Source organism: Bemisia tabaci, chromosome 7 (genome assembly GCF_918797505.1).
Source record: "Bemisia tabaci chromosome 7, PGI_BMITA_v3".
NCBI classification, from domain to species: Eukaryota; Metazoa; Arthropoda; class Insecta; order Hemiptera; family Aleyrodidae; genus Bemisia; species Bemisia tabaci.
Genome location: NC_092799.1, coordinates 33,670,199 through 33,692,945, shown reverse-complemented (window position 1 = coordinate 33,692,945; position 22,747 = coordinate 33,670,199). Strand labels below are relative to the sequence as shown.

At 40.2% G+C, this 22,747-nt stretch overlaps 1 protein-coding gene and 1 long non-coding RNA gene across 2 annotated transcripts in view; one reads left to right on the top strand and one right to left on the bottom strand.

The window, feature by feature from the left end:
* The window catches only part of LOC140225027 (uncharacterized), a 69,541-nt gene that overhangs the window by 41,154 nt on the left and 5,640 nt on the right, over positions 1–22,747 (bottom strand). The window contains exon 2 of the long non-coding RNA XR_011900222.1: positions 21,033–21,243. This is a non-coding gene — a long non-coding RNA (uncharacterized lncRNA). The remainder of the gene's footprint in view (positions 1–21,032; positions 21,244–22,747) is intronic.
* LOC109031401 (uncharacterized) lies at positions 15,254–19,732 on the top strand. The gene is made up of 5 exons (XM_072302381.1): positions 15,254–15,366; positions 15,865–15,980; positions 16,930–17,082; positions 18,144–18,305; positions 19,350–19,732. The coding sequence occupies exons 1-5, from the start codon at positions 15,360–15,362 to the stop codon at positions 19,512–19,514; spliced, it is 603 nt and encodes a 200-aa protein (XP_072158482.1). The 5' UTR covers positions 15,254–15,359; the 3' UTR covers positions 19,515–19,732.

Here is a 22,747-nt window from a genome sequence, read left to right as displayed (position 1 = left end):
ACATTAATCCCGAGTATATTCCGAAAGCTCTAAAGCGGTGACGGAAGTTGAAAAAAAGCGGAAACGAAGAAACCCCAAAAGTTGCGCGAAAGAAAAGTTATTTCGGAAACTTATCTAAATAAAAACACCGAATGAAACCGCGAGTAACAAAGAAGACGCTCACGGCGGTGTTGCAAAGTTTATCCGGATTATTTTGCTCTTAAACTAAAATTTAAGAATCATCCAAGAAAAATATGCTTGATTGGGTTCCTCCTGGGAGGAGACTAAGGGACGCCCGGTCGGTGAAAGGTTGGCGACAGGGGGTTATGGATGAGATGAGGGAGTGCCAAATCCCTGATGACCTGTGGTAGCAGGACCGAGTTTTGTGGCGGTTAGGCGTCGCAGAGCGTCAGAGAGTGCTGTGAGAGCGACTCTTATGTATGTATGTATGTATGGATGGTTGGTAGATACGTTTATTTGGTGCTTTTAACAATTTAGCCATTAACACCTTAGAGGAGAGATCAAAATATGGTGCAGAATTTACAAATTTAAAAAGTAGGGGTCACAGAAAGGTGGTACAAAATTAAAAGTTAGGACAAGGAAATAATACATACAATTTGGAGATTAATTTGTTTGAAAAAGAGAGGAATTTCATGAAAATACTGTATGTATGTATGTATGTATGTATGTAAGGGTGTAAGGGTGTATGTATGTGCGTATGTAACCTAACCTAACTTGACTAAAATTCAATCAAATTCAAAAATCGATTTTAGAGATAATTTTTCAAAGGACGATCATAGAAATTCTAAGTGGGATTTTGGAATGTCTTACTAAACCGTAAATTTAACGACTAGCTTGCATAGATCGTTTTATTTTTAAATAGTTTAAAAAGTATATTTTTATTTTGAATCTGTTAGACTTTGATTGTATAGGTATCATGGTGATAAAATTGTGCTGGTTTCACACTGTCGTTCTAAGAGGAAATCAAAGCCAGAAATAACCAAAAACTAGAATCAGAGTTAGTATAAACTATAATGGGTTTCAGGGCAAGACAGAGGAAAGAATTGTTCAGTTCAGGCAAAAGAATGTGCTTTGCTTGAAGCCATTTGAGAGACTGGTACAGGTAACGCTCTTAAACTTATTTGTCAGTCAAACTCAATTAAATTTGGGGAGAAAGACTGTAACTATTCAGTTACTTGCAGTAGTCATGCATGTCTTAATTTTAGTGATTTTTCGATGCCAATACAATATAATCTGTCTACATGCCGATATCCTTAATCCAATATTAGTGGAGTTATTTTCCCTAAACTTTGATGATATATTGTCAGCAACAATGTGTAGTACCTATATCTCTAACCACTAATTCACTAATTGGACTCACACATTGTACATACGCGCATCCCACAGCAAAAATGCCTACAATTGAGGACACCGCTCCAAGAACAAACTATAGGCGTATAGGTCGTTATTACGCACATATGCTTTTCGGATTCTACGTACCCTGGACTATGCTGTGGTAGCGAAAGAATATAGGTAGGTAACGGCTCGAGGTCGAAAAACCTTTTTTTTTCGAGTTAAGTCAGGCCTCTGGATCGATGGGTGCAAGAACGACCTATAAACGGGCCTATTAGGTGCTAGTTACCCCTTCCTTTGCTCACTCTCGATATTCTTTCATTTTGCGTTAATCATGCGTGATTAAAATGATTTATACTTCATATTGCCACCAAAATGACTATTGGGCGTAATAATGGCCTATAAACCGCTTTTTTAAATTAAATATATGAGAGTATAAACCCAAAATGTATCGCAAAATCTACCCGGCATCCTTCAATAGAAGGGTTAGATCACCCAAAAACACAAAACAGGGTACCTGCATAGAAAAGTCTGCGCAGTACATCAAAAACAAAACTTTAAATGCGTTTTACTCAAAACGCGGTTCTTGGTGCGGTGTCCTCAATTGAAATAGCCTCCATACACGCTGGGCTTGTCGATTTCCTTTGACATTTTTGCAGTGGTGAATGCATAGCTGAAGTGCGCTCCAGCTAAAATTGTATTTAGTAAATGGGTGGTTTCTATACGAGGATTTAAAATAAACAAGTGGTACGGAACAAAACAAAAGAATATGAATTATATAATGGACCGTGGGTTGATTTAAATTTCTGACCGAACTGTTTTCTGACGCTTCAATCAAATAAAACACAAATTTATTGAGTTGCATTAGGTCGTAAAATCAGTCATTCTATTGGTTGTGTGCTCCAATTTCTTGCGAAACTACAAACCTGATATCAAAACTTGGATGTTTTGAAAACGCCTTCAAATGCGGCGTGAAAACTCACGCATTCCGGAGAGTTCAAATAGTTGTATCATTGCACCTTAGAAATGCGACGGCAGATTACAATCGAAATAGCCTTCATACATGCTAGTCTTGTCGATTTCCTTTGACATTTTAGTAGTCGTAAATGTGTAGCTAAAATGCGCTCCAGCTGGAAGTGTATTCAGCAAATGAGTAGTTTTCATAGGAGGATTGAAAACAAACAAATGATAGGAAATAAAACATAATAATAAGAACTTTGCAAAACGATAATCCGGGTATTGGAACTTGGCTGTCTTGAAAATGCCTTCAAATGCGGCGTGATACCTCACGCATTCCGGAGAGTTCAAATAGTTGTATCATTGCGCCTTAGAAATGTGACGGAAGATCACAATTGAAATAGCCTCCATACACGCTGGGCTTGTCAATTTCCTTTGACATTTTTGCAGTGGTGAATGCATAGCTGAAGTGTGCTCCAGCTAAAATTGTATTTAGCAAATGGATAGTTTTTATACGAGGATTAAATATAAACAAGTGGCACGGAACAAAACAAAAGAATATGAACTATTCAATAATAATAAATATCCGGATAATCCGGGTATCGGAACTTGGCTGTTTTGAAAACGCCTTCAAATGCGGCGTGATACCTCACGCATTCCGGAGAGTTCAAATAGTTGTATCATTGCGCCGTAAGAATGTGACGGAAGATTACAATTATTGCACTGGTTACTTTGAGTGAGCGATCCATTGCAAAATATCCTATCATATTTTAGCAGCCTCTTTTTCGGTTAAATTCGGGGGTGATTACCAACTTTACACTTGAAATCGTTGTTGAAGAAGGAGTTGGGGGGGAGGCGAGGGACAAATGACAGCGGATATTTTTAAACGTCGTATGGCGCTTGTGATACTTTGGCCGCGGAAGGTGACGATATCTAGTTTAATAATGGACGTGGACAGTTGCTATTTGAACGGATCTCATTATTTTTAGCTAATCTACAAGAATCAAGCATCAATACACGATTCTGTGACCAGCGCAACTGACCCATTCTTACTTTGCCTATTGCACTGAAAAAAAATTCTCGGCGTTTTTACCAAGGTCCGTTGGTACCTTTGCCATCTCACTTTTTTTTTACCAATTATAGGTAATTATACCAAGACAGGTGGTAAGTTTACCTAAAAACCGGTATTTCTACTGTTTTTCCAGGTAAGAATACCACTTTTATTGGTAATCGATTCCCGGTAACTTCGCCATTTTATCTCGGTAATTCTACCACAGTCGATAAAAAATATTGGCGTTTTTACCAAGGTCCAGTACAATTACAGAGAAAGTGCAATGATTTTACCAAGATTTCTCGGTAAAATTACCAATTCCATAAATGGTAATTTTACCAAGAAAAAACTGGGATCAAATAGAACCCTGAATTCTTGGTAATTTTACCATTTTCTTAGAAAATACAACGAGATTTTTTTTTCAGTGTGGTTCATTTCAATGGACGTACGATTTCAAAAAGGTTCTCGATGCACTGTTCGGAAGCACGAGCGTATACGAAAGCTTCATATTTTTCCGCGGATGGAATTTCCGTATCAGGCGGCAACCACAACGGTGGCGGAAGTTGAGATTGAGTGATGATAAAAGTTTGATGTGCTTAATCCGGTCCCGGTGCAATAACAATCGCCGAGTCGCTGAGCTCATGCAAAACTTGCCGCTTCGATTTCATCACCTGCCAGATTTTTTTAACGAGGCCCCCGACAAGCCAGCGGCGAGACGTGAATGATCGATTCTCGATATTTTCCCATTTGAAGATATGACAAAGAATCGATTCTTAAAGTGTTCGCTGCGAACACCCTGTTCATCGATCTTTTTCCACGTGTTTGAATGGCAGATCAATCGATCTATCGCAAAGCACGCCACGCCACCGTGACAAGCCGTCTCGCTATGAATCACGGCGACAATCAGTGTTATACATAATGCTGCCAAGGAGAGTCGGGTTGGAAGTGCATAATACTTTGAAATTCTTATTCTTTCGTCCTTCCGGCAATCATTATCTCGCCGTGGCTCCGCGAACAATGCGATGACGGTGCTTATTTCGCCGACGGAGTTTCCATCGCCGAAACTTCCCTTCTGGATTTTTCAACCGCGCGGTGGATGAACATTTTTTTTCTCCTCTGCAGTGTAGGTCGACCACTTCGACCAATACTTGTTGCCAGAGGGAAAAATTAGAAAATAAATACGACGCAGGTACGAAGCATGTCGACGGTCTAAGTCCGGTGGTGTGGCGTGCTTTGCGATATATCGATTGTCACGCCAATTTAACCCATGGTAAAGAATCGATTATTAAGGTGTTCGCTGCGAACACCCAGTTTATCGATCCTTTTCCATTGGTTTAAATGGTCGACCAATCGATCTATCGCAAAGCACGCCACGCCACTGTGTAAGTTCGCAACCACGTATCTCGGTTTGCGACGTCGCAGACTTCCTGTCATTTTTCATTTTTGAAACGGAAAACCACTCAACGGCAATTCCTTAATACTGCCGTAATTTTTCTTCCCTGTGCGAAGAAAATTCTGCAAAAACTTCAGGGCATGATGTCACTTTGTTCTCCTTTAAAAAAATACTATAGAGGCGGAGATTTTCAAACACCGCAAGCAAGATACGTGGCTGTTGGTTTACGTCGTTAATACCATCATTGGAAAAGGGGCGTTCAACGCTCTTGCTTGAAACAGTGATACTTGAAATTTTACTCGGACGACCCCCTAAGCGATGAGCACAAAGCTGATGATCTCTTCCCAAGGATGATTAAATATTTCATTGTTTTTTTTAATAATTAGAAACTACCATTTTAAGTATATCTATAAAACCTCCACACTGTTTTTAAAAATGAGCCGGAAATGGTAGCTCCTCATTGCAATATGTCACTACATTTTGCAATGAGGAGCAACCATTTCTGGTATTTACACTGAAAAAAAGATTGGTAGAATTTACCATTCCTTCACGCTGTACTTCACACAGCGTCAATTCAGAGTCAACTCTGCCAGAAGAAAGTCAATTACTATAAACTGGTACAGGTAACCATTCTTCCAGCAGAATTGACTTGAAGATTGGCAGAATTTACTATTCCTTTTGCAATGCAATGCAATCCAATTTTCAAATAGCCCACATTGTTAAAAATCTGGGCTTTCACTACTACCGCTAGTTCATATATGTAAAATTCAGTGCATCGAGTCGGAGTTAAATGAACTCGTACACATATTTGGATTGCAGTTTGCAAAAAGGAACCACTAGCATTGCAATGTTGCTAAGATTGTGCAACTTCTTTTGTCTTGGAGGAAAAACCCGATTATCCATTAATAGTTTCTATTTTACTTGCTAAAAACTGTAAATTTAAGACAAAAATTACCATCTAAATTTCATAGTTTTTCACGATTTCCGCAATTTTATTGCAAAAGATGAAGATGCACAATCTTAGCATCATTGCAATGCTAGTGGTTCCTTTTTGCAAAATGCAATCCAATTCACCCTTTGCGGCTAGGAGGTCCTATCATCCACCGGCACTCTTCTCTTTCGTTTTTAGTTCCCTCGAGTGTGGTGAATTTCACTATTGGCTGAAGTCATTCACTCCGGCTCCTGGTCGTTTGCACTGTTCTGCCGTGCTAAGGATTAACATCGCATGAACACACAAGAATTGCCAAATTTCCCTCGATAAAATGTTTATTTTCGAGAAAAATTATGAATATTTTTCCTTTGAATTTTCAGAATCTTTATAGGTGAAATTGCGAACAAAATTATCTGCAAAATTAATAGAAAAATTTGTATGAGCTACCAGAAAATTCGTGTTTTATCAAATAAGATTTGGCAACGCGTGAAGGCTCTTACGGCATTTTTCCTTAGTGCACGGAGAAAAAAACGTTGTGGGTGGGACCCAAAGTTTAGGTCATAAGGATCTCTGAAGTTTTCAGATTGAGCATCTGAACACTTTACGTGTAGCTGTCGAGGTTCGGATCACACATCTGAAACTTCAGTTCTTACATCTGAAGTACTTCAGCTGTGAAAACCGAAGTTTTTCGGATAAGAGAACCGAAGTTTTTCGGATGTGAAAACCGAAGTACTTTAGATGTAAGAACTGAATTCAGATGTGTGATCCAAACCTCAGCAGCTGGACCTTAAGTGTTCGGGTGCTCAATCCGAAAACTTCAGAGATCCATATGACCTAAACTTCGGCTCCCACGCACGAAGTTTTTTTCTCTGTGTGCGGCAGTATTGCCTTTTTAACTGCGAATTCAAATCCGACTAAACGGCATATCCCTGTCAGTGCGGTACCACACCGCCAGGTATTCTCATGTGATTAAGATTGAATCGATAAGTCGATTGATGGCTTTCTTTGGAAACAGGCAAATAATCGAAATCCTGTCAATTAATCGGGCGCTCCTAATGGAGCTTTCGATGGCGCAACTGATGCCTCCCCGCGAGGAAGATCCGATCACGATACCGCCCGTTCCGACGTCGAGTGACATTTAGCCTAATCATGTTTGACGGCGACTCTCACATTTTCCAGCCGAGCTTGCCAAGTTTCGCCGTAAAACTCGGCGATTGTGGTTAGATTAAACGCTGAGGTTGAGGAATTTTAGAGGGATCGTTAGATGTGACATCATACCGCCCGCTCACATTTCCCGAGAACTCATCACGGGGCGTGAGCACATTAGCGCCGCCGCGTGAGAAAAGCCGAAGATAGCGTAAAAGCAGGTGCGAGCTGAGGCTGTAAATATTAACGAACTTCACTGTCACATGTTGCACGTGGAGAGGAAAAAGTTAACGTTTCTTTCGTCTCACTCTCACAAAACGCGCTGGGAATTTGAGGTTTCAGTGCATGCGTGATTTCATGAATATAACACGGAGAAAAATCTTTATGGCTTTATTTAACATTTAGTGGTTCATGAAACATCACTAATAGTTGTAAATGAACTAATGATTCTCGGTCTCTGAACCATACTAAGGTATCTCATACCATCACTAAGGTACATGTGCTGTTATTATATGTTGCCTTCACTACTATTAGTGGTGATTTGTATGAACCACTAATCGGTTTATATGCTATAGGTTTTTCTCAGTGAAAGCCAAATTTCGCATAATGTATGATTTTCATACTAGCAATTATCCATTTTCTCCCAAAATTGAAATGAAGGCAAATTCAGACACGTCGAACAGTGTTGGGGGCGTACGGGAGTCCGGGGGGGGGGCATGCCGCATGGTTCACAGTTTTTGGCGAACAGGAGGCTAGAAACGCACCGTTTAATCATAGACTCGAACAGCGCACAGTGGATCGAGTCAATTAGAGAGGTTGGACATGAAATTTTTGACTAAAACTGCAAATTTTGATGTTCATTTCGTCACATTTTAAAATTCAAGTAGTGCCTCTTGAAGTAAATTTTACGAGAAAACCATTGAAACCACTTTTAGAACCTTAAATTTTGTATAAATGGAGTTATGAGCGTTTAAAGTTTCCAAATTTTGCCCGACTTCTCCTATTGACTCGATCCACTGTGCGGCGGTCCGCGTGGTCTAGTACATAGCGACTCCCATGTACCCTATGATGTTGTAATAATGAAATATTTGAGGTTTTGTCATAGCATTGAGTTCTGAGCACTAAATTGTTATTTCCTCCTAACTCAAGGCCCCTACGGCACCTCTCCAGAACATTCGCTTACCTCTCAGGTAATTCCACACAGTTATTGTCCTTTAATAATAGTCGTTTCGGCAGGACGCAGCCCCCTAGGTTATTAAGTGAATTACTTTTTAGCGGAGACAAGAGCAAGACCCAGCATGAGGCTGGTAAGATAAAGAACCCCGCGGCTAACTCTGAGTAAGAACGCCGTATGAGCATTCGATTGCAACCAAATTTCTCCCAATAAAACGTTTAATTTTGAAAAAGAATTATCAAGCATTTTCATTGATATTTCCACAAAATTCCATATAAAATCTCGCGGAAAATTTTCAGAGGAATTCAAACGAGGACATTCACAAGCCTTCCGGATCATTCTTATTTTATACAAGGAAATTTTGGCACTATTCGATTGCTCTTACGACGTTGCACCTCTAGGCGGGGGAATTGGACCGAGTTTAACAGAAAGGAACCGAGCCACATCAGCTATTGCCAAATTGAATTGGGCAATTTAATTTTTTACCTAAAAACGGTTGTGCGGATTTTTCTGCAAATTTTAGTGAATTTTCTAAGTAGTACGAAGCAAATTCCTCAAAAATGTCAAAAGAATCTGCAAAATCGTTCTCTTGTAAAAAATTAAATTGCTCTATTAAATTTGGCAATGGCTGATGTGGCTTGGTTCCTTTCTGTTTAACGCAATCCAATTCTACTTTGCCAGGCAAGAACCACGCGACAGCGATCGGGATTGATATGCAGATACGCGGTTATGGGTCAGGGAATTCGGGGCTTGATTTGCGATCAATTATTTTGAATAGACCGGGGCCGAGGCGGCCAGGGCCGGGCGCCCGGGAAAAATGGCACATTAGCGCCGAACTAACAGCTTCACTTTGTCTCCATTACGGGATAAATCGGAGCCACGGCGAATCGGGGGGCCTCGCGGGGGACGCGGGGGGGGGGGGGGGAGGGGGCCGCGGCGCGAAGGGAGAGAAAGAAAACTCTCGTGAAAAATGAAGGAGACCCGCGCTCAATTTAGCACTGTTTCGCTGCGACGCGCCGAATCTCATAAAAATCGGCCCCGCTCCGACACGAATTTGTCCCGTTAACGACGACACTGATTTCATTTCTGCTTTTTATTGTCGGAGCCCTCCCCTTTCCCACCGCGCTTTCGCTCCTTCTTCCGCCTTGTTTTTCTTCTTCTTCTTTTTTATTCCCCCCCCCCCCCACTCGAGAATTTTGTTTCGGGGATCGGACAGGGCAAGATGGATTAAGACCCTCAAAACGGCCACTCTGCCGTCTACAGCACGAACGTTGTGAATCAATTGAAAATATTGCATTATTCTTTCCCACTTTCATTTTCCATCACGAGGAAAACTGATCGTACACTGAAAAAAAAAAAAAAAAAAAAAAAAAAAAAAAAAAAAAAAAAAAAAAAAGATTGGTAGAATTTACCATTCCTTCACGCTGTGTGAAATACAATACCGATCCAATCGGTTGCATTGGGCATATCCCTAAATAATCTCATAATCCCTCCCCTCTCACACCGCGCTTTCGCTCATTCTTCCTCCTTGTTTTTGGCGCGTATACGTAGTATACCGCCTTTGCGATCGTTTCGAACCCTGCTCGATACAATAACCGAGTCCCTTAGTTCCTTACCGAAAAGTGACTACCGCGAACTTCTGAGATTTTCCAAAGCGTGTAAAAAGTTTATTTATCCGTCAATAATTATGATTTAAAGTTGTTTCTCATTCTGGGGCTCGCTAGTTTATGTGCAGTGAATACCAAGAGTCTACGTTACTTGGTTTTTTTAAAAAAAGCCTAAGAGTACGACGCGCTGATTTAAAATATGCATATATAAGCGGAAGCAAGCGAACTGATTCGAGGATGGCTGACCAGTTCGGCACTCCATGAATGAGAATATCACTCACTCCGTTTTGTTCAAAACGTTGCTTTCACATATCTCCACACCACTGTTATGCTTTTCAAAAGTTGGTACTCCTTGCTCTGATAGCCGGGGCCAGCAGGATAGTGGTAAGTGCAATCTGTGATGAGCCTCGAGACTCATTAGACCATTTGCTAAACGTGGCTCATACAGGAGTCCACTCAGCCCTCTCTTCCCCACGCTCCTGATCACTGCGTCGGCGTCACGAAGAACAATAGGCCTTGGGCCGCCTTGGGTCCCAACGCGGCCGATACCCGTACCCCAATTACTCACGCTTCATTAACCATTTCACCGTCACGCTAGGATTCATCCAATTTTCAAAAAAAATTGTTTCGCGTGTATTTAGCAATTTTTTCCTTACTCTCCGTTAAAACACAAATAAAAAGAGACCTCATTCATAAAAATCGGCCGAATAGAAGAGAAGTTACAGTAATCGAAATCCGAAGAAATCAACAAAACCTCGACTTCTCGATACGAAAAATAAAATGAAAGGGAAAAAAAGAAAGTATAAATTACAATTAAATATAATTGACCTCAGAATTTGACAAGCAATTCATTTATATACCTAACGCTGAAAAAACTGGGAGAAATTACAAAAAATTCGCCTCTTGCAAGGGGCTTCTTTGTAAGAATTTTGACCTGAAGACAACGGTCGAATAACAGCAGTACTCCATACAATACACGGTGTGCCTGAACGAGTTAAACATTTTTTATACGTCCAAATCGAAAAATCGTTATATTTTTAACTACAATGTCTCTTGAATCGTTTAAGCCAAAAAAAAAAAAAAAAAAAAAAAAAAAAAAAAAAAAAAAAAAAAAATTCCGTCGAGATTCTGGAACGCAAAGCCGCTTTAAAAGTATTCTGGGGCTATAATAGCTAAATCACCGGTAGTAAATCCCGTTATATTATTAAAAAGAAATTGACTCCATAGTTTAATTCCTTAGTTTCTTGAATACGATTATTTTAAGAACTTAAACATTTATACCACCAATTTTAGACATGGGGTGATTTCCTGAGAGCCGATAATATCACGAATTAGATTGCTTACTTTCAATTCATGAATGAATAAAGCAACGACATGGTTGAACTTCTTTGCATGGAAAGACGTTTAAAATAACAAAATCAAGACGTCTTTAATGCAATTGCATTTATATCGAGTCAATTTCTTTTCAATAATATAACGGGATTTTTACTACCGGTGATTTGAGTATTTTAGCCCCAGAATACCTTTAAATCGACTTTATCTTCTAGGAGTTCGACAGAATTTTTCCTTTCTTCGCTTAAATTATTCCGTAGCACTTTTCTTCAAGAATCTGATAAGATTTTGCTTGAGGCAGATCAAAAAACTTAAATTCGATCGAATAGCTTTCTACATTCACAATACACGGTCTCGTCAAGGTGCGTCTTTGACCTCGCAGTGTTGGATCGTGAATTCTCTTGTTGTGCTGTTTGCCTGTTTTGAAATCTCTGTAAATGAAAACTAAAGGGGTTGATATGTGCGAGTTAATGACGCGCCTTATCAACACATTGTGTTGGAGTTCACTGCTTGTTTTTTCTTCTTCTTCTTCTTTATTTTTTTCCCACATCGAGAATTTTGTTTCGGGGATCGGACAGGGCAAGATGGATTAAGACCCTCAAAACGGCCACTCTGCCGTCTACAGCACAAACGTTGTAAATCCATTGAGAATATTGCATTGTACTCTCCCACTTTAATTTTCTATCACAAGGAAATCTGATCTTACACTGAAACAAAAAGATTGGTAGAATTTACCATTCCTTCACGCTGTGTGAAATACTATACCGATCCAATTGGTTGCATTGGGTTTATATGTATTTTCCAAACAACAGAGATCCCACAATTAACCCAATTTTCAGCTCTGGGGGAGTTGTAAGGTTGGTAAACGCAGGTTTTAGATATGTGCCTACAAATTACACGATAAGTTTACACGATACAATTACACTACATTACAAGATAAGAATCAGACATCAAATTGAAAATAAAAGAAACAAGCAGGTGCCAAATTTTTGAGAAACGTAATTGAGCTTAGTTTTTTAACTTTTCTCCCAAATCGGAGCGACACGTCATTGACAGCATACAGCGGATAAAATGCGAATTCACTCATCACGCCTATGTATAGCGCCATCGCACCTTCAATTATGTAGACGCAACACGGACATCCATCAAGCACGAATAGTTGTATCTCTGCGCCGTCATCTACGCGAGCCCTTTCCCTAGCTCTATTTCTATGTTGTGTTTGTTCCGTTTGTCTTATTTGATGTGATATTTTAAGAGCTACGTGAGCAACCTAGTGGAAGATAGAAGAGACGTAATCAGGCTTGTATTTTTAACTTTTCTCCCAAATCTGAGTGACAATCTCATTGGCAGCACGGAGCGGAGTGTTGCGAGTTCACTCCTCACACCATCGCGCCTTCAATTTTGTAGACGCAACACGGACATCCATCAAGCACGAATAGTTGTATCTCTGCGCCGTCATCCACGCGCGCCCTTTCCTTTGCTCTACTTCCATGTTGTACATGCCCTGTTTGTTTTATTTGTAGTGGTGCTTCAGGGGTTACTTGCGCAACCCAGCCGAGGATCGAAGGGACGTAATCAGGCCTCGTTTTCTTAAACTTTTCTCCGGAATCCGAGCGACACTTCACTTCAACATAGAGCGAGGTCCAATTTCGGTGAAATTGACCCCATTTTCTCTAGGAGGTTTACATATCAACGGTGAAACTATCGAACCAAATATCTCATTTGCGGTGTTTAAAAATCTCTGCTCCCATTTTATTTTTGTAAGAGAAAACGAACCGATACCTTTCCTTGAAGTTTTCACAGATTTGTCGTCACTCAAAGAAGAAAAATCGTGGAAGTTCTCAAGAAGTGACGTTGCGTAGTTTTCCAGCCAAAAAATCAAGTATGACAGGAAGTTAGCGACATCGCAAACCGAGATACGTGGTCTGGTAGTTTCATTGTCGATATGGAAAATGTGGAAGAGAGGGTAAGAAAGTGCCAGTATGTTATGAAAAAGTTGAAAATGTAATACAAATATTTCTTACCTTCAAAAACATAGAAAGCAATATAGGTAACACTTCGAAAACAATCAAAACCGGTGTATTTAAGCACGGGTCAATTTGACCCGACTCGAAGCTTTGCGTGTAAAAGAAGTCTTGGGCATCTAAGGGTTAAGCATAAACGAAGCTTAACGCGTAAACGGCGAACGCGACGGGAGAGAGCATAATTAATTACACACCAGAGTCGTTATTTTCGCGGCAGTGCATAAAAAAAGTAAAAAAATTAGGAAGTCATTATGGTTATGGGGTTAGAAGTATGGGGGTGTATCAGAAGGAGTCGAAGCACAACGGGAGGAGGTCACGGGTGCTTATGAATTCGACGCATGCTAAAACTTAAATAAGTTGAAAATCCGTGAAAACTCAGTTGCAAGTTACCGGCAATCGCTAATTGCCTGTGACTGCTGGAATTCTATCGGCAATTTTACTTTCCCTCCAGAGATCGATCGTTCGTCATTGTATGATGTATGTTAATTTCACAGGGCTTGATCACTATGAGCAAATTAAGAAATATTTGGAAAAAATAATGGCAAAAGTTTCCGGAACAAACATAACCGGAAATTATGTAGAAACTTAATCGGGAGAAATTGGTATGCGGACTGAATGACCACCCGACACAAGGTCCAACCTTAGTGGGTGGTTTTATTATGTTACTTTTCTTTTGTTCGCACTTATTTAAATAATCTTGTTATACTGTAAAAAGGAGCATAATAAAGTTTTATCTTATCTATCTATCTTATCTAATGCACCCGTGTCAATTTGGTGACAATGTGCTAGTGAAAATGACAATTTTAAAATTCAACAGAATTCTTCGAGCCGTTATAAAATGGTTTTTCCATTTCTGCGGGGGTTAAGATCAACCATAAACATCAAAGAAATCTGGCCTTACTGAACCACCCTTCCTCGATATTGTTTCACCTATGAAGAAAGGCAGAGGGCTCATTCAGGGTATTGTCGAGTGTTGCCAAAAAAGTTTCTGGATTGAGGAAATTAACGCTCGGCATCCTGTTCGGGTGTTATCAAACTTCACAAAAGTAATCTGAAAGGAACCCATTAGTGTCCCGCTGCTTCTTGTGGACCAGGAAGTGCAGATGACACCCGGGTGAGACTCATTTACTGACGCAGGCTCTGTTTCCTGATCACCGCGATTATTCCAATTGTAACGTCGTAATATTACCACCGTAACACATTTTTCTCCTTGCCGGTATATAGTTTCTTAATAATAATAAAAAAAAACCTCAATGCCGAGTTGGCAAGTAACCGATTCCGAAACATTTTAAATTCACATTTATCATACTTATTTCATAAATAATTGAAATCTAACACATTATGATAGTATTTACAATAGTACTTAAAATTGAGGGGGTCCCCAGGATAGGGGTCGTAATCTATACACAAGGCTACACACCCTTACACGAAAAAAACGCCGTATGAGCCTTCAGACAATCAGACGGATACACACCATAATCTCGTAAATGGCAACACAGCAACCCTCGAAACTGCGCCTCGGCATGGCACTCTCGAAATTGCTGCCTGATTGTTCCGCGCCTACCTCAATCTGACCTTTCAAATTTCAACCTAGGACTAGGCATTTAGAGTGGATTTTTAGTTTATTTTTTAAAAATAAGTTTTTCCAGCTTAAATATTTACTTAGATTCACGATGAAATTTCAAGCAAATTGGTGGTCAAACTAAGGAAAAAACACGATTCTGCTGTGTAGGAAGATCAACACTCCTACTGCTGAATTTCCAACTTGCTGAAAGCCATCTCCGTTGTATATCAGCATATCATAAAGAATTAATTCGTTTCTCTTTTTTTTCAGCATAAGCTAATGAATTGAAGCACATCATAAAAATGTCATCACATTTTTTTGCAGCAGTGGGGCAGAAGGAAGGGTGACGAATTGAGATCCATTGATGCCGTAGAGTGTGTGTTTTAAGTATTTTGTAAGTGTTTAAGGAGACCGGCATCGGCCGAGAAAGGGTTGCTCTAGTGTCAGCTTGTGCTAGAAAAACCTTAGGTCCAGACATCATCGTATCGCGCCCCCAGTGTAAACCGCACCTTCCCGCGACAAACACATTTATTGAGTAAGTTGTCGGGTTTAATAGTGATTTAATATCCAATGCATGGCCACTGATAAACTGCAATCTGCAATGCGATTCGCCGGAAATTAGAAGTAATCACTGTTTTACGCGTATGCGCTCATCCCATTGCATCCCAGTTATCCGATAATGAGCATCAAAGAGCTGGCCGAAGCTGCCGACATGCGGTGAAATAATGAGGAAATTTGTACTGACCCACATGCGGTTTTGCATCAGATCAGCGGAGCTTAAAGTATGAACTAGCAATGCAATTTTATAGGTCGATTATGAGTTGAGTCTCTATCCATCGCATGTCACAATGATGAGTTCGATGTTTATATATATATGAGTCGCTTTTATAGCGCTCTTTGGCGCTGTGCGACGCCTAATCGCCACAAAGCTCGGTCTTCCCACAGGTCATCAGGGAGTTGACAATCTCTTATCTCATTTAACACCCCCTGTCGCCAACCTCTCACTGGGCGTCCCCTACGTCTCCTCCCAGGAGGAACCCAATCAAGCATCTTTTTTGGCAGCCTCTCTTCCGTCATCCTATTGACATGACCATACCAAACAAGTTGTTTGGTCATGACGTCGAACACGATGTCATTTTCGACTTCCATTATCTGACGCACTCGATCATTACGGACCCGATCTCTCCTAGAAATTCCTGCTGACCTTCTCCAGAAATCCATCTCCGTTGCTCTTAGCATATCCTGTGTCCGTTTCTTCAGCTGCCAAACTTCACATCCGTATGATAATATACTTTTGACTACAACGTTGTATATCCTCCTCTTGTTATCTTTGGAAATCCGCTGATCCCAGAGGATCGATGTTTATACCTCATTTTAATCCACAGGACCCGTCGGCCATGCTGCATTGCGCCGTTTTTATCTCTCTCGTGTGCTGTACCGTAGCTGCCTCGACAAGTACGAGTAAGACAGTAAGTTTTTCAAACTGCACGATATTGGAATTTTACTACTCGAAAACGAAATGCTATGTGTTTTCAAGAGAAGCTACAATACGCTGAAAAAAGTGTAGCGTTTTCTACCATAAGTCTATTTTATGACACATTGATACCGCTGAGTGAAGATAACCTCGTTGCATACTTCACTTACCTTACAGTATCTTCAATAAAAAGATATTTTTTAACTAGCTTTTGTTTTCTTAATTTTTTATACTTGGAAAAGACAAGAAGTAAGTTTAAAAAGATAACTTAGCTAAAGACAAAATAGTTTCTTATTTGAAAAAAAATGCCCTCCTACACTGTGCATTACAGTCCATTGTTGATGTAACCAAACTCATACTGATACATCAAACTCAGTAACTTTTTGTGGCATGTTATCCAAACTTGACCCTCACAAGAAGAATGGTAATGTGAGGCCAGGCATCTTTGTCAGAAAAATTAAGGTTGCGCAGTTGGTTGTCTTTAGTTTTCTTAGTCTTCGCGTTATGAGCATTCTTATTTAGGGAGTAATTTCTTCTTTATTCTTATACTACTACTATTAAGTCGCTCTTATAGCGCTTCTGTGCGCTCTGCGACACCCAACCGCCTCTGACAGCGGCCTTGCCAGAGACATTCTTACACTGAAAAAGAAGTTCGGTACATCCGAACTAGTTAGAATCATATAGAACCACGATTTTGTTCGGTACACACGACCGAATTATTCGGTCTGCTCAGCCGAACTGTTCGGTCCAATGAACCAAACTGTAAGAATTTATTATGGTTTGGTCGCACAAACCGAACAATTCGGTTGTGCAACAGCTACCGAACAAAACCTGGTTCCATATGATCCTAACTAATTCGGATTTACCGAACTTTTTTTTCAGTGTACCTTTTCCTTTTCCTCGCGTCATAAATAAGACGTTATTTAATTTGATCGGTCTGATAGGTGAAAAAGTATCATGTGGTCCACGAGGCTGTGGAGGTTATCAGGAATCGGCCGGAGTTTCCTTACCGGATGGCTATTCGGAAGTTCAACAAAACGATGCCTGTCATGGACGCGGATTTTTGGATCCTCTCTCCTAAAGTCAACAGCTATCAGGTGAATAATGGATTTTGATCCTAATCACGATCTTACTTCAGAAGCTTCAAACGTTTTTCTCAATTTAGCATGCCGAGTCAAATGACTTCTTGCGAATTTATTAAATGGAACTGAAGGAACAATTTCCTTTTTTGTTTCAGCTCCGATGTTACACAGAGCAAACAGTGGCGTGGCGTGCTTTGCGATGCATCGATTGATCTGCACTGAAAAAAAATTCTCGGCGTTTTTACCAAGTTCCGTTGGTACCTTTACCATCTCACTTTTTTACCAACTATTGGTAATTTTACCAAGACAGACTGGTAAACTTACCTAAAAACCGGTATTTTTACTGTTTTTCTCGGGTAAAGATACCACTCTTATTGGTTATCAATTCCCGGTAACCTTGCCATTTTATCTCGGCAATTCTACCACAGTCGATAAAAAATATCGGCGTTTTTACCGGGGGCAAGTAAAATAACCGAGAAAGTCAATAATTTTACCGAGATTTCACGGTAAAATTACAAATTCCATAAATGATAATTTTACCAAGAAAAAACTGGGATCAAGTAGAACCCTGAATTCTTGGTAATTTTACCCTTTTCATAGTAAATACACCGAGATTTTCTTTCAGTGTGCCATTAAAACCTATGGAAAAGGATCGATAAACAGGGTGTCGGAAACGAGCACCTTAATAATCGATTCTTTACAATAGCTTCGAATATGGAATTATTGAAATTCGATCATACACGTCTCGCCACTGAGAGCCGAAGTTGAATTCTACAAGTATAAGATACCTCATTAGATCTTATTGTCGAGGTCTGAAATGGACATTAGAAAAGCACGCATCTCAAAACTGGTGCGGTAACAAAAACCCGGAAAATTTCGCGAATAATTTTATTTGGAAAATGCAAACCTCGTTCCAAACCTCTGCTTTGAAAGCTAGAGGAAGCAACCCCTTGATTTAAAATGAATAAAAACGATTATTTTTAGAAATAAAATGTTAAATATTTGTATAATCTCTAACCTTTTGCGTATGTTCTCAGAACATTTCAAAATGGATCTTTCCGTCGTTTTGATTTCAGATGTGGGTAGAGGGATTTGAGCGGCTAGGTATGGATCATGTCTACACCAAAAGTGCGGTTAGCTTGGCCTTCCCTTTCTGCGATTTTCTCGCGGGAAAATTTATTTTCAACCGAGGTTTTAAAGATTTCGGCACACTCCCAACTTCGTGTCCTTTCAAACCGGTAAGATCAGTCTCCAACCATTCTCCTCATTTGTGGAGGAAATTTGATTGAAAACAATACATTTTCCCAAGAGAACAAGAAAAGTATATTTTGCATCGTCCTGACTGCAACGATATGCACAACTTTTATGTTTCATTTTTAATAATGTTTTAAAAAGCTACACACAGTTTTTTTTAAAAAGATTCGACGAATTTGCCTAAATTATCTCAAATAAAAATATCGAAAAAAACGATAGTTTTGTTCGTTTTATTTTATTTTACTGTAACCAAGAAAACAATTAAATATCATCCGAGTTTCGGAATCGTTACGATGGGGATACATATTTTCCCTTTAATTATGGTAGAAACTAGAGCTGAAAGTCAAAATAGTGACAGGCAGTCCCACAGCATTCTGACAGTCCTGTAGTCTTCGCCAACTGATCGACTGCACTGCGTTTGGCGCAATGCGAGAAGTATTCATGCAGTCTTGTAGGCGCTAATATGGGCTGGCCGCCGACGGCACTGTTTGGCGCAACGGGTGACTTGCAGGCGCTACTATAGGTACGTTTACCGCTGGCCGCACCGTTTGGCGCGATTACTCGAACTCGCGCTAGAATAATCGCGGTATCGAATAATGGAGCCTAAAAGGCCCATGCTGTGTTTCGACGCCGTATGAGCATTCCAACGATGCCTCCTTTTTTCCGATTAAATATTTCTCCCGAGAAAAGTTGGGAAAGTTCTTTATACGCACGACCATTATTCGATTGTTTCACTTCATTTATCATCAGAGGGTAAAACATCGATGACTTGTCAACAAACGAACTTAAACCAGCGTCATCATAAAAATGCATTTATTTTCCAACTGTTTCCTGTTTTTCCAAACGAAAATTAACTTCATTTTGAATTTGCATATTCCTTTAGCAGATGTTAAGGTTTCTATCTTCGCAATCCTCATATATTTTCTTAGACCTTTCGCACAATCCTGGTTTACCGGCTCTTTAGTCTGTGCTATTGCGCCGTACCTCCAAAAATTAAACGACACTGATTACACTTTACATCTGTTTAGGGAAACTACTCACTTCGGAATTGGATCATCGAGGATAAATACTTACCTCCATTAATACCGGGAAAATATTGGCGGCTCGACTTTTACCTTGGACCCGTTGGAACTCCTATTCACTCTGATGGCACTGGAAAATTCTCCTACTACTGTAAAATCGTATATGAGTGATCACATTTTGCCTTACTTTCATATTTTGCTCACAACTTTCATGTAAACAAATTTCAAATTCTACACATACTGATACACATCTGATATTGTACCAGAGTCGTGCAGATGGAAAGTTAGCCGAATTTAATATTGACAGTGACAATCCGTAAAAAAAAATCGTACAACCACTACTTATACCTGTTTAAAGTGTAATAAAACTTGGAATTTGGTCCAGTAAAACCCAGAAAAAGTAGAATTTTTGAAACCACCTCTTACAGCGCCAATAGCATTTAAGCTGCTGCATATACACACTTATTATCAAAAATATGTGACCAAAAGATGGTCAGACGTCGTGCAAGGTATGGCAGAACACATTTCATTGCAAAAATATGTCACATATTTCCTTCTACAGTTACGCTATAACGCATTCTAGTACGCAAGATGGAACAACTCCTCTTGCGAAATGTTCACCTGTCCATCTTATCGTTTTTGAAATGGGAAGCTTAAAACAACGCATATCTCTTACGCAAATTGTGAAGTTAGGAGTGGGTTATTTCAGACTCTCCCGATGCCTTCATCGTGATTTTTGAGCCATTTCATTTACGAAACAACACTTCTCTTGGCTCTAGCTGAGGTTTGCACTTGGCCTATTTTTCCGACTCGAAAGGATGAAAGTCTCTTGAGGAAAAACTGACGAAATCATCATCCAAAGAATCAGGTAGTATTTTCGCATTTCTTAGAATGCAAAGAAACGCAAGAAGTAAAGATAGATAAAACATTATTTCACAACGCACCGCCTTACTTTTGCGATGCGAATTTTCAACATCTTTTTGGAGAGTTTTTCTCGTCTTATTAAACCAATTTCTCTTTTCTCTAACAATCCACAAAAACTCGTGCATTTCCAAGTGAGACACTAAAATGACAGTTACTATGGTGTATTATGGTGTATTATGAAGTATTCCGGCAATCTTGTAGGTGTCAATATGCATGCGTCTCGCGCCGATCGGCGGCCGCACTATGTTTGGCGCAATGCGTGAAGTATTCCGGCAGTCTTGTAGGCGCTAATATGCGTCTCGCGCCAACCAACGCACAGTGGGCCGAGTCAATTAGAGAGGTCGGACGTGAAATTGTTAACCAAAACTTTAAATGTTGGTGTTTATTTCGTCACATTTTACATTTCAAGGAGTGCTTAAGGAAGAAAATTTAACGAGGAAACTAATGAAACCACTTTTGGAATCTCAAAGTTTTATATAGACGGAGTTAACAGCGTTGACAGTTTCCAAATTGTGTCCGACCTCTCCTACTGTCTCGATCCATTGTGCGGCGGCCGCAATATCTTCGGCGCAATGAGTGTAGTATTCATGTAGTCTCGTAGGCGCTAATACGCCTCTCGCGTCGACCGGCGGCCGCACACATAAAGTTTCATGAGGAAATGAAGAGGTCATTTCCGAGCGCTGGCAACACTGCCTGGAATGATCATGCATACGAGGGAGAAGAGTAAGGACTATTCGAGCGCTACTGATAAAGAGGACCACTTACATCGAGGAGAGAAGAAATTACCGGGCATCCCCGAGGGAGCGCTAGTTTCACTGTGCAAACGGTCCACCTCGAAATCTCTCCTCCCTTGCCCGAGGCGAAACAACTTTCCCGGTCCCAAGTTTGTCTTGTCCGCAGTAGACTCAAACTGATCCCCGGTCGGGCGACTTGTTGTACTCAGACTCGTCGAGTGTTGCGAGTATGAATTCTGGTCCTAGAGGAAAGAAGGGCTGGAATTGAAAATGGTAACTGGGATTTTTTCACGTATATTTTTGAACACTTGCAAGACGCAAATTCATATTTCTAGTTTAAGGCGTTATGGTATTCAAACTTCTTTCGACAAAATTAAACTATGAAGAGGAATTATGCAACTTGAAATGTAGTCAGCCTAACTACTGTCATATCTATCCAGTGCGCAGTGGTGATTCTGGAAATTTGGCATCACCGTTTTTCCTCAATTTAAATCCATTAAAAAAATCGATTTCAGGTGAGACGAGTCGCCTCATTACGATACGACCTCAGAATCGATTGTGTTACATACATTCAAGTGGAGAAAAAACAGTGTTGCTAACTTTCAAGAATCACCAATGCGCTCTGGTTAGATATAACAGTTATTAGGCCATCTACATTTCAAGTTGAATAATCCTCTTTCATATTTCATTTCGTTAACAGAAAGCTGAAAACCATAACGCCTTGAGCTTAAAATGTGAACATTTCCTCTATTTTCAAGGATAGACTCATGCAATTTCAAGTTAGAATGTCACGTAGTTTCTTGGTAAATTGAAAAAAGGGGGAAAATAAATAAATAAAAATAAATGCAAAAACGCGGGAGAAAATTAGGTGTCGCAGTTAGTTAGGTTGATTCTAGTTAAGTCCGTTAAGTTCCCGTTTGTGACGCTGTGGAGGTCCATACTGCCGTGCTAAGGAAGAACGCCGTATGAATATTCGGGAGTTGCCAAAATTCCCTTGATAAAACAATTATTGTTGACTACATTCCTGCATATTTTTCCTTGACATTCTCAGATATTTTAGATTAAGTTGCGTACAAAATTGTCTGAAAATTTTGGAAAATAATATTCGCAATTTTCCCGATCGATTCCGTTTTTATCGGAGGAAACTTGGCAACATCTGAAGGCACGTACGACGTTCTTCCTTAGCACGGCAGCACAATACAGGAACCAATCAGATATCGACGATGTAAGTCGGCAATCACATAACTCGGTGTGCAGACTTCCTGTCATACTTTATTTTTTTAACGGCAAACTACTCGACGGGGATTCTTTAAAACTGTCGTGATTTTTCTTCTCCGTGCGGAGAAAATTCTGCAAAAACTTCATGGAATGATGTCAATGTGTTCTCCTTTAGAAAAATAACATAGATGCGGAGATTTTCAGACACCGCAAACGAGATATGTGACTGCGGACTTACGCCGTCGATATGGATTCGTATTGCCTATAATGACAGTATGAAGGGACTTCAGTCTTTGCATTGCTGATCTGCCTTGGGGTCAGGCGATCCAAAGTTGATTTTAGCATTGATTTTCTTCTCAAAACTGTAAGTATAGGTCGTAGTCCATCGAGTTCGATCTATGTTTAAAGAACCACCCTCTCGTTTTCGCTGACGGCCAAATCGGTCCGCTCCCGAGAGCCACAAACACACGCGAACGTCAAATTTCCACCTTCGGCAGGTGTCGAAGGGGGAGGAGGGGGGTGGGTGGG